We start from the raw sequence: 12,108 nt of genomic DNA, 5'->3' as shown, positions 1-12,108 counted from the left end.
TGTTAGTGTGACTTCTCCTGCCCAACTGCCCCAGACTCAGAGGACTGAGCCTTGGCTTGAGGAGTTTGGTGGTCAACCAATCCATGGCCACAGGCCGGGTGGGGTCCTGGGACATGGGTCGTGTTTTCTGATTGTCCAAGCAGCAGCAGCATGCACCCCCCCCCCCCCATGCCCACTCAGCAGTGCCAGTTCAAGTTCTTAGATTTTGAAATGCCAATCCTGTCTCTTAGGATGGGGGGGGGGGGGGGTCTGTCTAGTCATAGTTCTTGATATCCATATTCCTACATACATGGCATTGAATCCCTGGTCAATGTGCAGAGATGGAAGAATAAGAGGACAAGCTCCTGGTTAGCTACCGTTAGCTTGTGGATGACAATTTATTCCATCTGGACACACCAGTAGTACTGTCTTGCTGTGTCTGGCTTTATTCACTTTGGGGTCTATACCCCCATGATACCATTTAAATAAGGTCTTTAATGGTATTTTCCTAATTATACTTATCTGTTCTTCTATGTCTTCTATACATGTTTCCAGATCGAGCTGATGACAATACTGTTCCGGGGACACCTGCTCCAGTTTCCAACCAACAAGTACCACCACCAGCACACATGCATTTCTTTGCATCAAACAGCAACAACCCAGGTATGTCTATAGAAATCGAAGAGCAAATGCATGACAATGCGCCCCAAATCAGTCAAGCTGTGTCTTTGACTCAAGTGCCAGCACCTTCAAATGAGAGGGACACAAGACACTAATGGGCACTGCCTATAGTTAGTATAAAATTAATCCATTATTTTTCAGGAGACCTTCTCAACATTCCTGCAACTCCAGGCCAGAGAGATGCACAACTAGTTCCGTCAACACCTCTCCATCTGAAATGTCACAAATCACCTAACACTCCTTACTCCAACAGTCAGAATCACACCCCTTGTTCCAACAGTCAGAATATCCTTGGAGGAATGGGAGATGGACCTTGGGCAACTCCAGTAATGACCAACTCTCACTCTCAGTCTCTAACTGTAAAAGATGATGAGGCCTTGACAAGAAAGAAGCGCACTTTTCCATCAAGTTCAGCAGTGACCAGGGAAGAAGTTCAAAGGATGAGGACTTCACCTACACAAGGATGTTCTTCACACAGTAACAATCTAGATTTGTTCTCAGGGAGTGAATTCTTTGAAACTGGCAAATAAGACATGTTTTTTACCATTCCAACCAGTCTTGTCAGTCAAAGTGAGCAGTTGTATTGGGAGTAGGATTATTTTCATATCAAATCTAGTTGATGTTTTAGTCATCAACACAATTTAAAAGCTCGAAATAATACATGTAAGGTAAAATTTGCAAAGATGTAAAGTGAACATAATGAACTGTAAAGATATTTGTGCTAAAGGGTTTTGTTACTTTGAGCTGCCATTTGATTTTGTATTGTTACATGTATACTAGCCATATCATAAACTTATCTTCTTTTAATTTCTGTACTTGTGAGTTTGTGTGATACTCATTTTCTCTCCATCTTCGTTACCACACACAACTTGTAAAACCTCTTTATGCTTGAAGTTATTAATTAAAAAACTAATCAATCATTCTCAAGTCATAATCCTCATAAGGAGATGTTGTGACAGAAATGCCAAAACAAGAAAATAGTTTACCTTGTAGTGAAAATAAGGGACTTAGGCATGGTGGAGTAGCCACCACTTCAGAGAACTACCAAATAAAAAGAATTTGTGGACATACTAAGAAATTCCTAGGAACACAATTGGCTTATGTTCTTACTGTCAAAGTAAAGCATTTTTAATTAATCAAAGGTTTGGGGACAATTTTACTTTGGGGATGAGTGTTTTACTCTTAGGGTAAACAAAACCTGGCACCTCAGGAGTCTACTTAAATTCCTGGTCCTTGACCTCAGCCAAAGGAAATCAGACTGTCTGTATTTACATCCCCCTCGCACCTCCTGAATTGTGCTGCAGTGTGGTCTTTACCACAAGTGGTTTATGCTCTGGTGATCAAAGGGATCATAACCATGAGCAATTAGAATGACTGGACAGGGGATAAAAACATAGAGAAAAGAAAAAATGATCCAGTTTCGTTGTAAATGTCATACGAACAGGATCAGAGAATCCCAAAAACATTTTGACATTGGAATATGTAAAAAGTTTTCCAATTTGCATTAATTTTGATGAACTTGGATATTCGAATTCTCTTCGAAGTTTTAACTAAATAACTATGGAGTTCAAAATGATTGTCGACTGCCATTTGTCTTGTATGTTACTGTTATTCGTTGTTGGACTACCGTGTGCTAAATGTTTTCCTGTGGACTTGGCGGAAGAAGCTGAGGTCGAGCAAGATATCGCTGACATCAGTCGCCTTGCCGAACACATCGAATCTGGTGAGATCGTCTCCAGAGATAGAAGAGGATTACCCAGGATGGCAAAGATTATGAGGGCAACTTACAATGTATCAGGTAAATGTTACGGAAGCTGAAATAATCCATTGGTTGCCATATCAGTTCTTGTCATGAATCAATATAATTTAAGATACAACACTTGATTCCCCTGAAAAAAATATTGGAGATACAACTCATCAATGAGACAGCATCATTTAGTGGTTTTCAATGCACTCCACCTCTCAATATTCTCAGCTGAGGACATGCAAGCAATCACTCAACCAGCAGAACAGAGCGACAAGATTGAGTTGTCTTCAAATACCTTGCAGCACAACATTTCATAATCTGATGCTATCATCCTTAATGCTTCAGATCTTGATGTCATCTACACAGAGATGCGAAGACAAAAAATACGCTTCCCCATTGGGGATCGAGTATTTTCCAACAGCATCATAACCCTTGCCCTCCTCAAAGTTTACAAGAAACCACCATCGGCACGGCATTGGAAGCGCCTGGTAGAGAGGCACAACATACACCACGGTCGAGTCAGTGTCCACCAAGTGGTGTCATGGAAAAATAACCAGGCAAAAATTATAGACTCCAGGTAAGTGGCATTCAGAATAAGGAGTTATGACTGATTTTTATGTGGAATGAAAGACACTGGGAAGGGAGGACGAGGGAGGGGTAATGTCCCCATTGCCCAGGATTTTGATCTGCCCTTTTCTCCATCGGACAAGTGTGCAAGCCATTGAAACTTAAGATGGGAGTTAGAACATGGCACTGACCATGCGAAATTGATTGTTGGATCTCATCAATCCAGCCCCATTTTCTAATCTATGAAAAAAAAATTGAAAGTGATGTTCAGAACTATGTTTGAAAATGTTGCAGCACTGAGACAGTCTGATTGGGTTGGTTACAATAGGTAATTGACTTTAAACAACCAATTTATTCTTGCATTGTTTTTGTTCAACAAAGTACAATAGCCTGTCTGGCACCCACAATCACCTAAGTAAATACTTTTCTCTTTGTCCTTAGCATTGTTCAAAGTTTATTACAAAACAATGCAGTGTTCAGCAGAAATAATTCCAATCATAACTGTCCAAATCTTAGCCTGGGAAAATCACTGTAATTGTACACCTTCTGGGCATAAAGAATGAGCCTAAATTAGACTCATTGTCATTTCGAAGGCATGCCATAAAATCACACCTTCTGGACTTCCTGGACTCCTTGGTCTAAGTGTTTGAAGTTCGCCTCCTATTGAGAAATTATCTATCCTCTACAAGAACAAAAACTATTCTGGAGTCCTATTCGAAGATGTTTGCTAACAACATTTATTTTTAAAGGATTTGAATGAGGTTGAGAAAATAGTTGTTCTATCATTATTCTGTTATCACATATTTTACTTATCTGTTATAAATTTATTCTCAATTTTTTCTATTCCAGACTTGTCTCAGTAGAGGAGACAGGATGGATGACATTCCATGTGACATCGGCCATAAAGGAATGGACGTCAAATCCATCAATAAACAAAGGCTTTGAGTTGAGGACAGAAAGCATCCGTCCAGGAGAACCAGCTGCCAGGATTGCCAGACAGATACGATTCATTCCCCAGAGTAAACGAGATGATAAGGAAAACAGACCAATACTGATTATCTGCTTCAAGCCAAAGACATAAAAACTATTCTATATGTATTTGTATGAACTACATGTACATGTATGGACTGGTTATTAATGCATCGATGTGCTACAACAATGACACCCAATGTGCAGACAGCTCAATGACAATGGTAAATGGTGGAGTAGCATTGTTCATAAATATCTCTCGAGAACGCGAATATTTCTTAATAAATGACCACTGGGATGTGTAGTCTGTTCATGTTCAAAGCAACGAATTAAATGTTTAAATATTATTTACTCCATTGTCTTCATCAATTTTTTATCAATGCAAATGCTTTATATTATAAGGCAGCGAATCCATGCTGTTTCCAGGTGTAGATTTGTTCTGTCTTCGCCTTAAGTCCACAGGGCAATCTAAAAATGTGACAGTGACATTGTCACACATGCTCTGGAACACTTCCCAACATAACAGTGGCGCCAAAATTGGCCTGAACAGGGGAACACCACAGATAAGTATAAGATACTCTTCATTCAAAAAGCAAAAAATGAAACGGCCAGGGGCCATTGTGCTCACCGTATAGATATTTGGTGCTTTGGAATTCATCCAGGTTAAGAAACATTGTACATGTATAGTATATAGGTGTCAAACCAAAGTCGGTATTATATGTGATGTATCGTTGCTTGGAGGAGGTACCATAAGAATATCATCAAAAACAAGTCACTAATAAACGAGATATTGCACTTTTTACCTATTTTAGTTTTGGCCTCCTGGTGGCCAAGTTTAGTACCAGATCAGACCGAAATTCGGTGTCTGAGGTCACATGACGTAGGGAGTCATGTGTACCAAATTTCAAGCTCAAATTTTTGTATTTTTGTAAAGTGAAACCACGACGACGACGACGACAAATATTTTCTCTTAGTTTCCAGTATGAAAAGAATAATGGTACGGATTTGCTGAGGTATGTGTTTCCACAACGGGGAGGACGTTAGGATCTGGTAATGGGAGTATCTCAATCCATGGAGATTTTTGAGAGGATATTCACTTACTTTCAAATGTAATCTGCTCAGTGACCAAAATTCAGTGGCAAAGGTCATATGACCTAGGGGGTCATGCATGCATACAAAGTTTTGAGTCTATAGCCCTAGCGGTTAAGAAACGTGCCAGAGTTTTAGAAATAGGATACGACGACGACAGACGACGGACACTGCGGTGATGTATAGACTCCCCTACGGTGAGCCAACAAGTCGGGTTCACACAGAGCCGAGATTGAATACAGCCCTGAACCAGAACAACCGGATTTCCGATTAATCACCTGATAAATATATAGAAAACAACTTGGTTAACTTCCTTTAATGATTTATTTCTTACTTGCCGATACTGCATACAAAGGAAAACATTGCACACCACATAAGCTTGACAAAGATCATTCTCAATCTGCAAAGTCACTGCTTACAACCCAACAGTCCATGAGAAATATTTCCTCTTAGTATCCAGCATGAAAAGAATAATGGTACTGGTTCTTATAAAGAAATCCCACAACCGTATGTCCTGAAATCCTCCCCATTTTTCAGTTTATCTAGCTCATCACGAACTGTATGAACTTGGACCTGCATATCCAGGTTTTGATCCCGTTGGGCGTGCCATGGCCATTATCTCACTAACACCTGGAAGGAGAATCGGAAATGATTTTGAATATCACAAAATCATGGTCATATCCTTAACACTCTAGGACTGAAAATTCTAGTCCTTATTGATAATAGAGAGTCATCCTGTCAAAGGGGGGTTAATGTGAAATTGGTCAAATCTTGGCCTTCAAGAGTGACAAAGACAGCCAAGATGATTTGCTAAGGTATGTGTTTCCACAACGGGGAGGACGTTAGGATCTGGTAATGGGAGTATATCAATCCATGGAGATTTTTGAGAGGATATCCACTTACTTTCAAATGTAATCTGCTCAGTGATGTTCTTTGTTTTGATGTTAGAATCTTGATTGGCAACGAATATCCAGCCAGACTCCTCAACTTTCCAACCATATTTACCAGCCCACTGAAGTGCCACTGGTTCTGAAATAAAGACAACACAGAATATAGGTTCAAAATGTCTAATGTATGGCACAGCATCTATCAGGTTTCCTCATCAAATTCTAATAGATGGGTTCACAAAAATAACTATTTTGGCCATTTGAGTAGAGGAGGCACAGCCTGACCACAACTACCGGTACACGTGCCAGGAGTTTCCATTTTGCTTTATACACAGCATCATGTGCAGTTTACTAACATGTATCAACACAAGGAAAGAACTTCTCAATTTCACATCCTCTTGTATCTACGGCAAACACTATGCTGCATAAGTTTTTCAAGCTTGTGAATACGCCCTTAAAAATATCAAAGCATTTAACGAAAATAATATGGAGAGCACGGCTAGCAATGATTCCATTTTCTTACCATTGAGAATAACAAATCACAACTTACCTGGTATATTTCCCAGTAACTCCTGAAGAGCGTACTTGCTGATGTGCTGGTAGGTGATGCTGATCACATAACAAACAACTGAAAAAGAAAATGTTCTCAGGTTCAGCAACTACAACTCAAGCCCAAAAATTGACATTTGCTTCTTAAGCCTCTCGCCCACAGTTACAAGTTAACCCATGCTTGCAGAAGAGTCGGCGTCAATCACCATAAGACACAAACATAAGAAACCAAGATTACATTTCATGCTTCACCACCTCACACTGAATCTGTGACTTGGCCGTCTTCCTGATGAGAGAGAGTGTCAACTATACTGTACAAGTTCATTCTGTGAGTAAATAAACTTACATTTTCTTATTGAATCTTCAAACCCAGTGACTCCAAGGATGATGTCTGGATATTCATTCAAATCCTTCTGCAAAATAGAGAGACAAAGACTATGACTGAAAGAGAACTGAATATAGGTAAAATGTGTTAAGATTCCACCAAAGATTTGTGAAGGAATAAAGGGATTTGGCGTACTCTAACTAGGAATATTTTTATTCGGTAATTTTGACCCTTTATAGTATACTCACCCAGAAATCTTTGAATTGGCATGTTTCTAACATATCAGCAAGAGTCATGATTCTCTGTAAAGATTCCTCCTCCAGCTGGAATTAGTCAAGGAGTTTTAACTTCCAATGTGGAGACCACCCAATAATGAATTACGCCACCAGTGTAATGATGGAAGTATTCACGAAACCTCATCCAACATGTGAACTCTAAAAAAAATGTAGGACTGCAAATCACAACTTTAGGAGTTTCAGAAACGTTTAAATCTGACTTGACCAACTGGATATTGCAGAACAACATGCCATTCACTTGGGTGACTCAATACTAGTTCACACTCCACACATAAATTACCGACAGTAAGTACATGTACACACTATGTAGTTTCATGAGCTTCTCACTATTAAACACCAGACCACTTGCACTCATGTCCACTGAAAATATCAATGACCTTATACCACTACATTTTAGAATTTCCAATCAAAAAAGATACCCTGATTGCATCAATCAAGCACTTGCAAAGTGTGAAGTCATAATGTGGCAGATTGGTGAGGGCTTTCAACAAAATATGGGCAGTAACCCCAGTCTGGAAATACATCGGGTTGAACTGGTACCTGCAATGAGATGGAGATTCATGAATAATACAATCCTTCAATTTAAAATGGATCAAAATACATACAACTGAGACATATAGCTACAGGGCTGAGAACAGACACTTAGTTATAGATCGTCTAAGCTCTGGAGTTGAATATTGAAAGTTGAAAGAGATTTACCATTCTTTGGATCAGCAATCTCATTTGAAATGAAATTAACGTTAAATCATATACATGTACTCACAGTTTTAAGACTGCTAGATTGGCTTCCAAGTCATATGTGTTGTCTCTACATTGCATTTCAATGTAACGCTCTAGTGTTGCCAAGTTTTCAGGATTGTATCTGAAGGTGGGATGAAGAAAGAAATTTATGATAAGGGTAAGGGGAGGAGGCCAAGTGACTTCAGACTTGGGATGTGACTTTGTCTTCGTCTTCAGCGCCCCAACATTATGTTGAAACCTTCTTTATATCGGGGAAAATCACTTGTTGACAATGGAAGGGGATTGGTATGTTACCATGAAAAGTATAGTTAGGGCCCAAGCCCCTTAGTTGATGTACCACTAACATTTATGTATGTCACGTCCATTTACACAGGGGTACTGACTACTGTACATTTGTACACGAGCATGGGTTGATAGTTCCCATATCATGTCCAAATATTCTACATCAAAATACAGAGCCTTCCCAATATATTTTTCATGAAACAATTCATTTCTATCATTCTTCTAAATCAACTCTTTCATCTCACACCCACGAAACTTCAAGTAAATTTCAAATAAGGACGGTAAACCTGTCTATTCCTTGCAAAAGTGCTGCAACATTCGCTCTCATTGCCTCCGCCATCTTGCCGGTTGTCGTAAAAGACTGAAAACGGTAATGAAAAAGTGTGAATATCTCCTTATTTACAAATAAAATAAATTGCTTAATGCCTTTTGAGAAATATGTGATACGTAATAAAAACGGTTAGATCCAAAAGTAATTTATTTATTACATATTTAAGAGAGTTCGCGACAAATTACCGGAAAGTCAGGCGGCGAGTTCATGCTGGCTCTCAAAACACGCCCCCTATTACCAAATTAGCAAAATTCAAAATAAATGTTTTCATCAAATAATTTCTTTATATCTGTAGACTTGCCACAGCAAATATTTTTTCAATACCTCTCCAAATATGTTCTCGATAGTTAAAAACATGCACTCGTCTAATTGATAGGCCTCGGCCTCCAACCTATGAATATTCATTAGACAATACCACCAATGAATAGGCCTATTCATAGGTTTATTCATAGGTTTTAACTATCGAGTACATTTTTGGAGAGGTATTGAAAAAATATTTGCTGTGGCAAGTCTACAGATACAGAGAAATTATTTGATGAAAAAATTTATTTTGAATTTTGCTAATTTGGTAATAGGGGGCGTGTTTTGAGATTTTGCTGCCAGTGCCAGTTGGCTGAAAAGAGTGGAAATATCAATGTCTCTCTAATTTGTCGATTATCAAAACATTTCCGTGGTCAACTACCAGTTTACTTTTCACCATTTACTTGCCCGACTATCCGGAATATCTTATAAAAATTTCAGATTCACAACCCCACGCAGTATTTGATGCGTCGCGTGGTCAAACAAACATTGACTCAATGACAATTGTGTGAACTGCTAAAAGGCTTAAGTGGTCTTCAGGTTTTGCCTCATTTTCTCTCATTTTTACATGAATATATGGGATTTTTCTGCATTCTAAGAACATCATGGCCCGGTCTAGCGATGAAGGAGTTCAAGTCACTGTTGAAGAAAAACTTGAACAAGCAAAAGAGTACAAAAGTTTAGGAAATGAACTATACAAAGCCAAAGAATACAAAAATGCCATTGGAAAGTATCACAGAGCTTTGCTTTATTTGAAGGCTATGCCTTGGGCAGCTGCCAACAGTGGTCTTGGTGGACTTGCAGACATGATGAATTCAAAAGCTAAACCCACATCAGCAGCTGACATGAAGTTGAAACCAGAAAGTGATAAATTGTCCGCTGATTGTTACAATAACATTGCTGGTAAGTTTTTGTCGCATCTCTTGCAACTTTGACTGGTGGCACTGGTGTGGTGGTTTCAAGGATTGACGGCAACAGGCGAAGGATTTTAAGATATATAGGTTCTGGAAAACCTCTTAATAGCTGCGCACTTGAGCGTTAGATGTCATAAACACATAAGAGAGGTTCCAAAAATAGAGAGGTTCAGACAATAACTTTAAAACAATACCCACATGACTACAATAATGACCAACCTTGGATTCAGCTGGCCCTCAGTGCTCAGGATGTTGAACTTCTAATAAATTGACTCGTATATGTTGTCAATTCTTTTTCACTCAAACCAATGTTTTTTCTCCAGCTTGCATGCTTCAGCAAGAAAACCCCAACTATGGAAGAATTGTGTCACATTGTGAAAGTTCCCTGGCACTGTCACCTAACAACCTGAAAGCCACATACCGGAAAGGAGTTGCCCAGTATTACTTGAGAGACTATGATTCATCAATGGACACCTTAAAGTCTGCAAGAGGATTACCTAATGGAGACAAAGGTATGTATCCTACTCCCTTTCTCTTCGATTTTGTTAACCTATTCTGAGCACTGACCTTTGTTAGCACCTTCTTATATCGTTTATTATGATCACTTGATCTTTGAAAGGACAATATGATATGTACTGACATACTGTAGTGGTGTAATGTTTAGAGTACTGCACTCATCATTGCTTATACAAGATCTTGTTTATCTCTTGGCAGAGAAAGGGAGTATCTGGTCCTTGAAGTTGAACAAAATTATTACCTCTTCAACTCAACCTGGGAAGTGGATATCAGCCAGAGCTTAAATAACTGAAAGCTAGCACTGCACCAGAGAGATTAATCATACTATAACTCATATTTGCTTTTAAAACAATCTATGGACCGTTCCATCTTATATTTCCGAGCTCATTGTCGCGCAGTCTCACTCGTTTGACCTGCGATCGCAGGGGTGTGTCAGGCTGCGGGTGAGTCCAAAGCCGGTTGTACCATCATACAGTAACCAGGCTTTCTCTCTCGCAGCCTCACAGCTCTGGAATGCTCTACCCGAACGACTGAGATTGTGCGACAACCTTAACTCATTCAGAGTCCTTCTGAAAACCCACCTCTTTCGGGAGGCCTTTGGATGAGTTGGTGTTTTCATTGTAAAGCGCATTGAGCGGACAATTGTCTGGATACTGCGCTATATAAGCATCATTTATATATATATATATAACTCTTGACATCCTGGAATAAATGCCATCAGTCATTAGATTCTGCTTGCCCTTAGTGATGGTGCTGTTGTCTATTTCAGATAAAAATATCACCATGTATATGTCTATGTGCAAAAAGGAACTGGAGACGCAAGAAAATGAGCTGAAGGGAATTTACAGAACAATGCTTGGTGCAGATAAGTGAAATTGGAATATTCTATTCAGGATTAATTGTACGGGTCTTCTTCTTACCCACTTCATGATGGATGAGGATATTATGGAATACCAAACCTGTCTGTTCTCAAAACTGATGACTCGTATTGAGTTGTAACAGAAGAGTCAGTTAACATTCCAGAACGAGACTTTCAAAAAACTCTCCTCAGAATATCTCTGTTGGAGTTCGAAGGACTTGCCGTGAGATGCCCTGTCTGATACTTGAGTGAAGTGCTTTCATAAAGTTCTTATTGGATTAAACCTTGGAGGAAACACCACATAACAATTTAATGTAAATTTCGAATATTTGAAATTTTGGTGTTAGATAAATATGCTGGATTTTCAAGTTGTTCAGCCACTTCATTTTCTACAGCTTATTGTTTTTTGTTGGTAAAACATGTTCTTTTGCCATTTCAAATAAAATTAATTAATCTGAAGTATGTTTTATTTAAATTTATAATAGTTGTACCATGTCAACAAGTTGAAAGCTGAAACTTATCAGGAGAAGACCATTGAAATTTTGGATATCACTAAAACAAGGCCAGATATGACGTGGCATCCAGGACAGCAGTGGCATTACATGCATTAAGGCCATGTCAAGTGCTGTAGATTTTCTCAAAACTTCATCCGCGTTCTTCTCCCTGTCCTTGTTGTTAGTAAATGAAGTTGCTCATTATGTCATCCCGATGATTGCATGAGTTGGCTGTCCGGTGCTGCCTTCCTTTTCACTATCGTGATGAAGTTTCCATTGTCTCCATCCCCATGTACAATATTAATTTACAAGGCCAAAATATTTGCATTTGGCAAAATGAATAGACCAAACTCCCATGAACACCTGTAAAGTCACTCGGCATTCCTCATAGTCCTAATTGACGTTTCATTCGGCATTGCTAGTCTTAAGATACGGTCCTTTCAGGTCGTAAATAAATGAAGTTTTCATTGAAATAATCAAATAAGACTGTAATCAAAGCACTTGCAAGATTCATCTTGTGCTTCTAGTGACTTAAATATTGCCGTAATAGTGGGTTTGAAAGCGTTAGGTTTCACCTTGACG

General features: G+C 39.0%; 3 protein-coding genes across 5 annotated transcripts; 2 read left to right on the top strand and 1 right to left on the bottom strand.

Annotated features, from left to right (window-relative positions):
- Positions 1 to 2,232: 2,232 nt before the first annotated feature.
- LOC135484841 (left-right determination factor 2-like) lies at positions 2,233 to 4,055 on the top strand. Its single transcript, XM_064766532.1, has 3 exons — positions 2,233 to 2,458; positions 2,753 to 2,984; positions 3,824 to 4,055. Exons 1-3 carry the CDS (start codon positions 2,233 to 2,235, stop codon positions 4,053 to 4,055), a joined length of 690 nt encoding a protein of 229 aa, XP_064622602.1.
- Positions 4,056 to 5,337: 1,282 nt separating this feature from the next.
- On the bottom strand, positions 5,338 to 11,664 carry LOC135485057 (eukaryotic translation initiation factor 3 subunit K-like). The gene is made up of 9 exons (XM_064766786.1): positions 11,635 to 11,664; positions 8,400 to 8,473; positions 7,853 to 7,951; positions 7,509 to 7,629; positions 7,042 to 7,116; positions 6,815 to 6,881; positions 6,470 to 6,547; positions 5,936 to 6,061; positions 5,338 to 5,662 (listed from the first exon to the last, which is right to left on the bottom strand). The coding sequence occupies exons 1-9, from the start codon at positions 11,647 to 11,649 to the stop codon at positions 5,583 to 5,585; spliced, it is 735 nt and encodes a 244-aa protein (XP_064622856.1). The 5' UTR covers positions 11,650 to 11,664; the 3' UTR covers positions 5,338 to 5,582.
- On the top strand, positions 8,989 to 11,491 carry LOC135485056 (tetratricopeptide repeat protein 9C-like). 3 transcript variants are annotated; one of them, XM_064766784.1, is made up of 4 exons: positions 8,989 to 9,079; positions 9,502 to 9,646; positions 9,981 to 10,169; positions 10,943 to 11,491. In XM_064766784.1, exons 2-4 carry the CDS (start codon positions 9,505 to 9,507, stop codon positions 11,044 to 11,046), a joined length of 435 nt encoding a protein of 144 aa, XP_064622854.1. In that variant the 5' UTR covers positions 8,989 to 9,079; positions 9,502 to 9,504; the 3' UTR covers positions 11,047 to 11,491. The 3 variants fall into 3 exon arrangements, with proteins under 3 accessions (XP_064622854.1, XP_064622853.1, XP_064622855.1); XM_064766785.1 differs by having other exon boundaries at positions 9,070 to 9,116; XM_064766783.1 differs by having other exon boundaries at positions 9,021 to 9,646.
- Positions 11,665 to 12,108: the final 444 nt, after the last annotated feature.

Source organism: Lineus longissimus, chromosome 3 (assembly GCF_910592395.1).
Source record: "Lineus longissimus chromosome 3, tnLinLong1.2, whole genome shotgun sequence".
NCBI classification, from domain to species: Eukaryota; Metazoa; Nemertea; class Pilidiophora; order Heteronemertea; family Lineidae; genus Lineus; species Lineus longissimus.
Note: the sequence above shows the minus strand (reverse complement) of the source record. Positions and strands in the feature narration are given on the sequence as shown.

Coding starts and splice junctions, on each gene's coding strand:
- LOC135485057 (XM_064766786.1), bottom strand. Junction 7,630..7,852: donor AATCTAGCAGTCTTAAAACT/GTGAGTACATGT, acceptor ATCTCATTGCAG/GTACCAGTTCAACCCGATGT. Junction 6,548..6,814: donor TGAAGATTCAATAAGAAAAT/GTAAGTTTATTT, acceptor TTTCTTTTTCAG/TTGTTTGTTATGTGATCAGC.
- LOC135484841 (XM_064766532.1), top strand. CDS start 2,233: ATGATTGTCGACTGCCATTTGTCTTGTATGTTACTGTTATTCGTTGTT. Junction 2,459..2,752: donor GGCAACTTACAATGTATCAG/GTAAATGTTACG, acceptor TTAATGCTTCAG/ATCTTGATGTCATCTACACA. Junction 2,985..3,823: donor GCAAAAATTATAGACTCCAG/GTAAGTGGCATT, acceptor TTTCTATTCCAG/ACTTGTCTCAGTAGAGGAGA.
- LOC135485056 (XM_064766783.1), top strand. CDS start 9,349: ATGGCCCGGTCTAGCGATGAAGGAGTTCAAGTCACTGTTGAAGAAAAA. Junction 9,647..9,980: donor TTGTTACAATAACATTGCTG/GTAAGTTTTTGT, acceptor TTTTTTCTCCAG/CTTGCATGCTTCAGCAAGAA. Junction 10,170..10,942: donor ATTACCTAATGGAGACAAAG/GTATGTATCCTA, acceptor TGTCTATTTCAG/ATAAAAATATCACCATGTAT.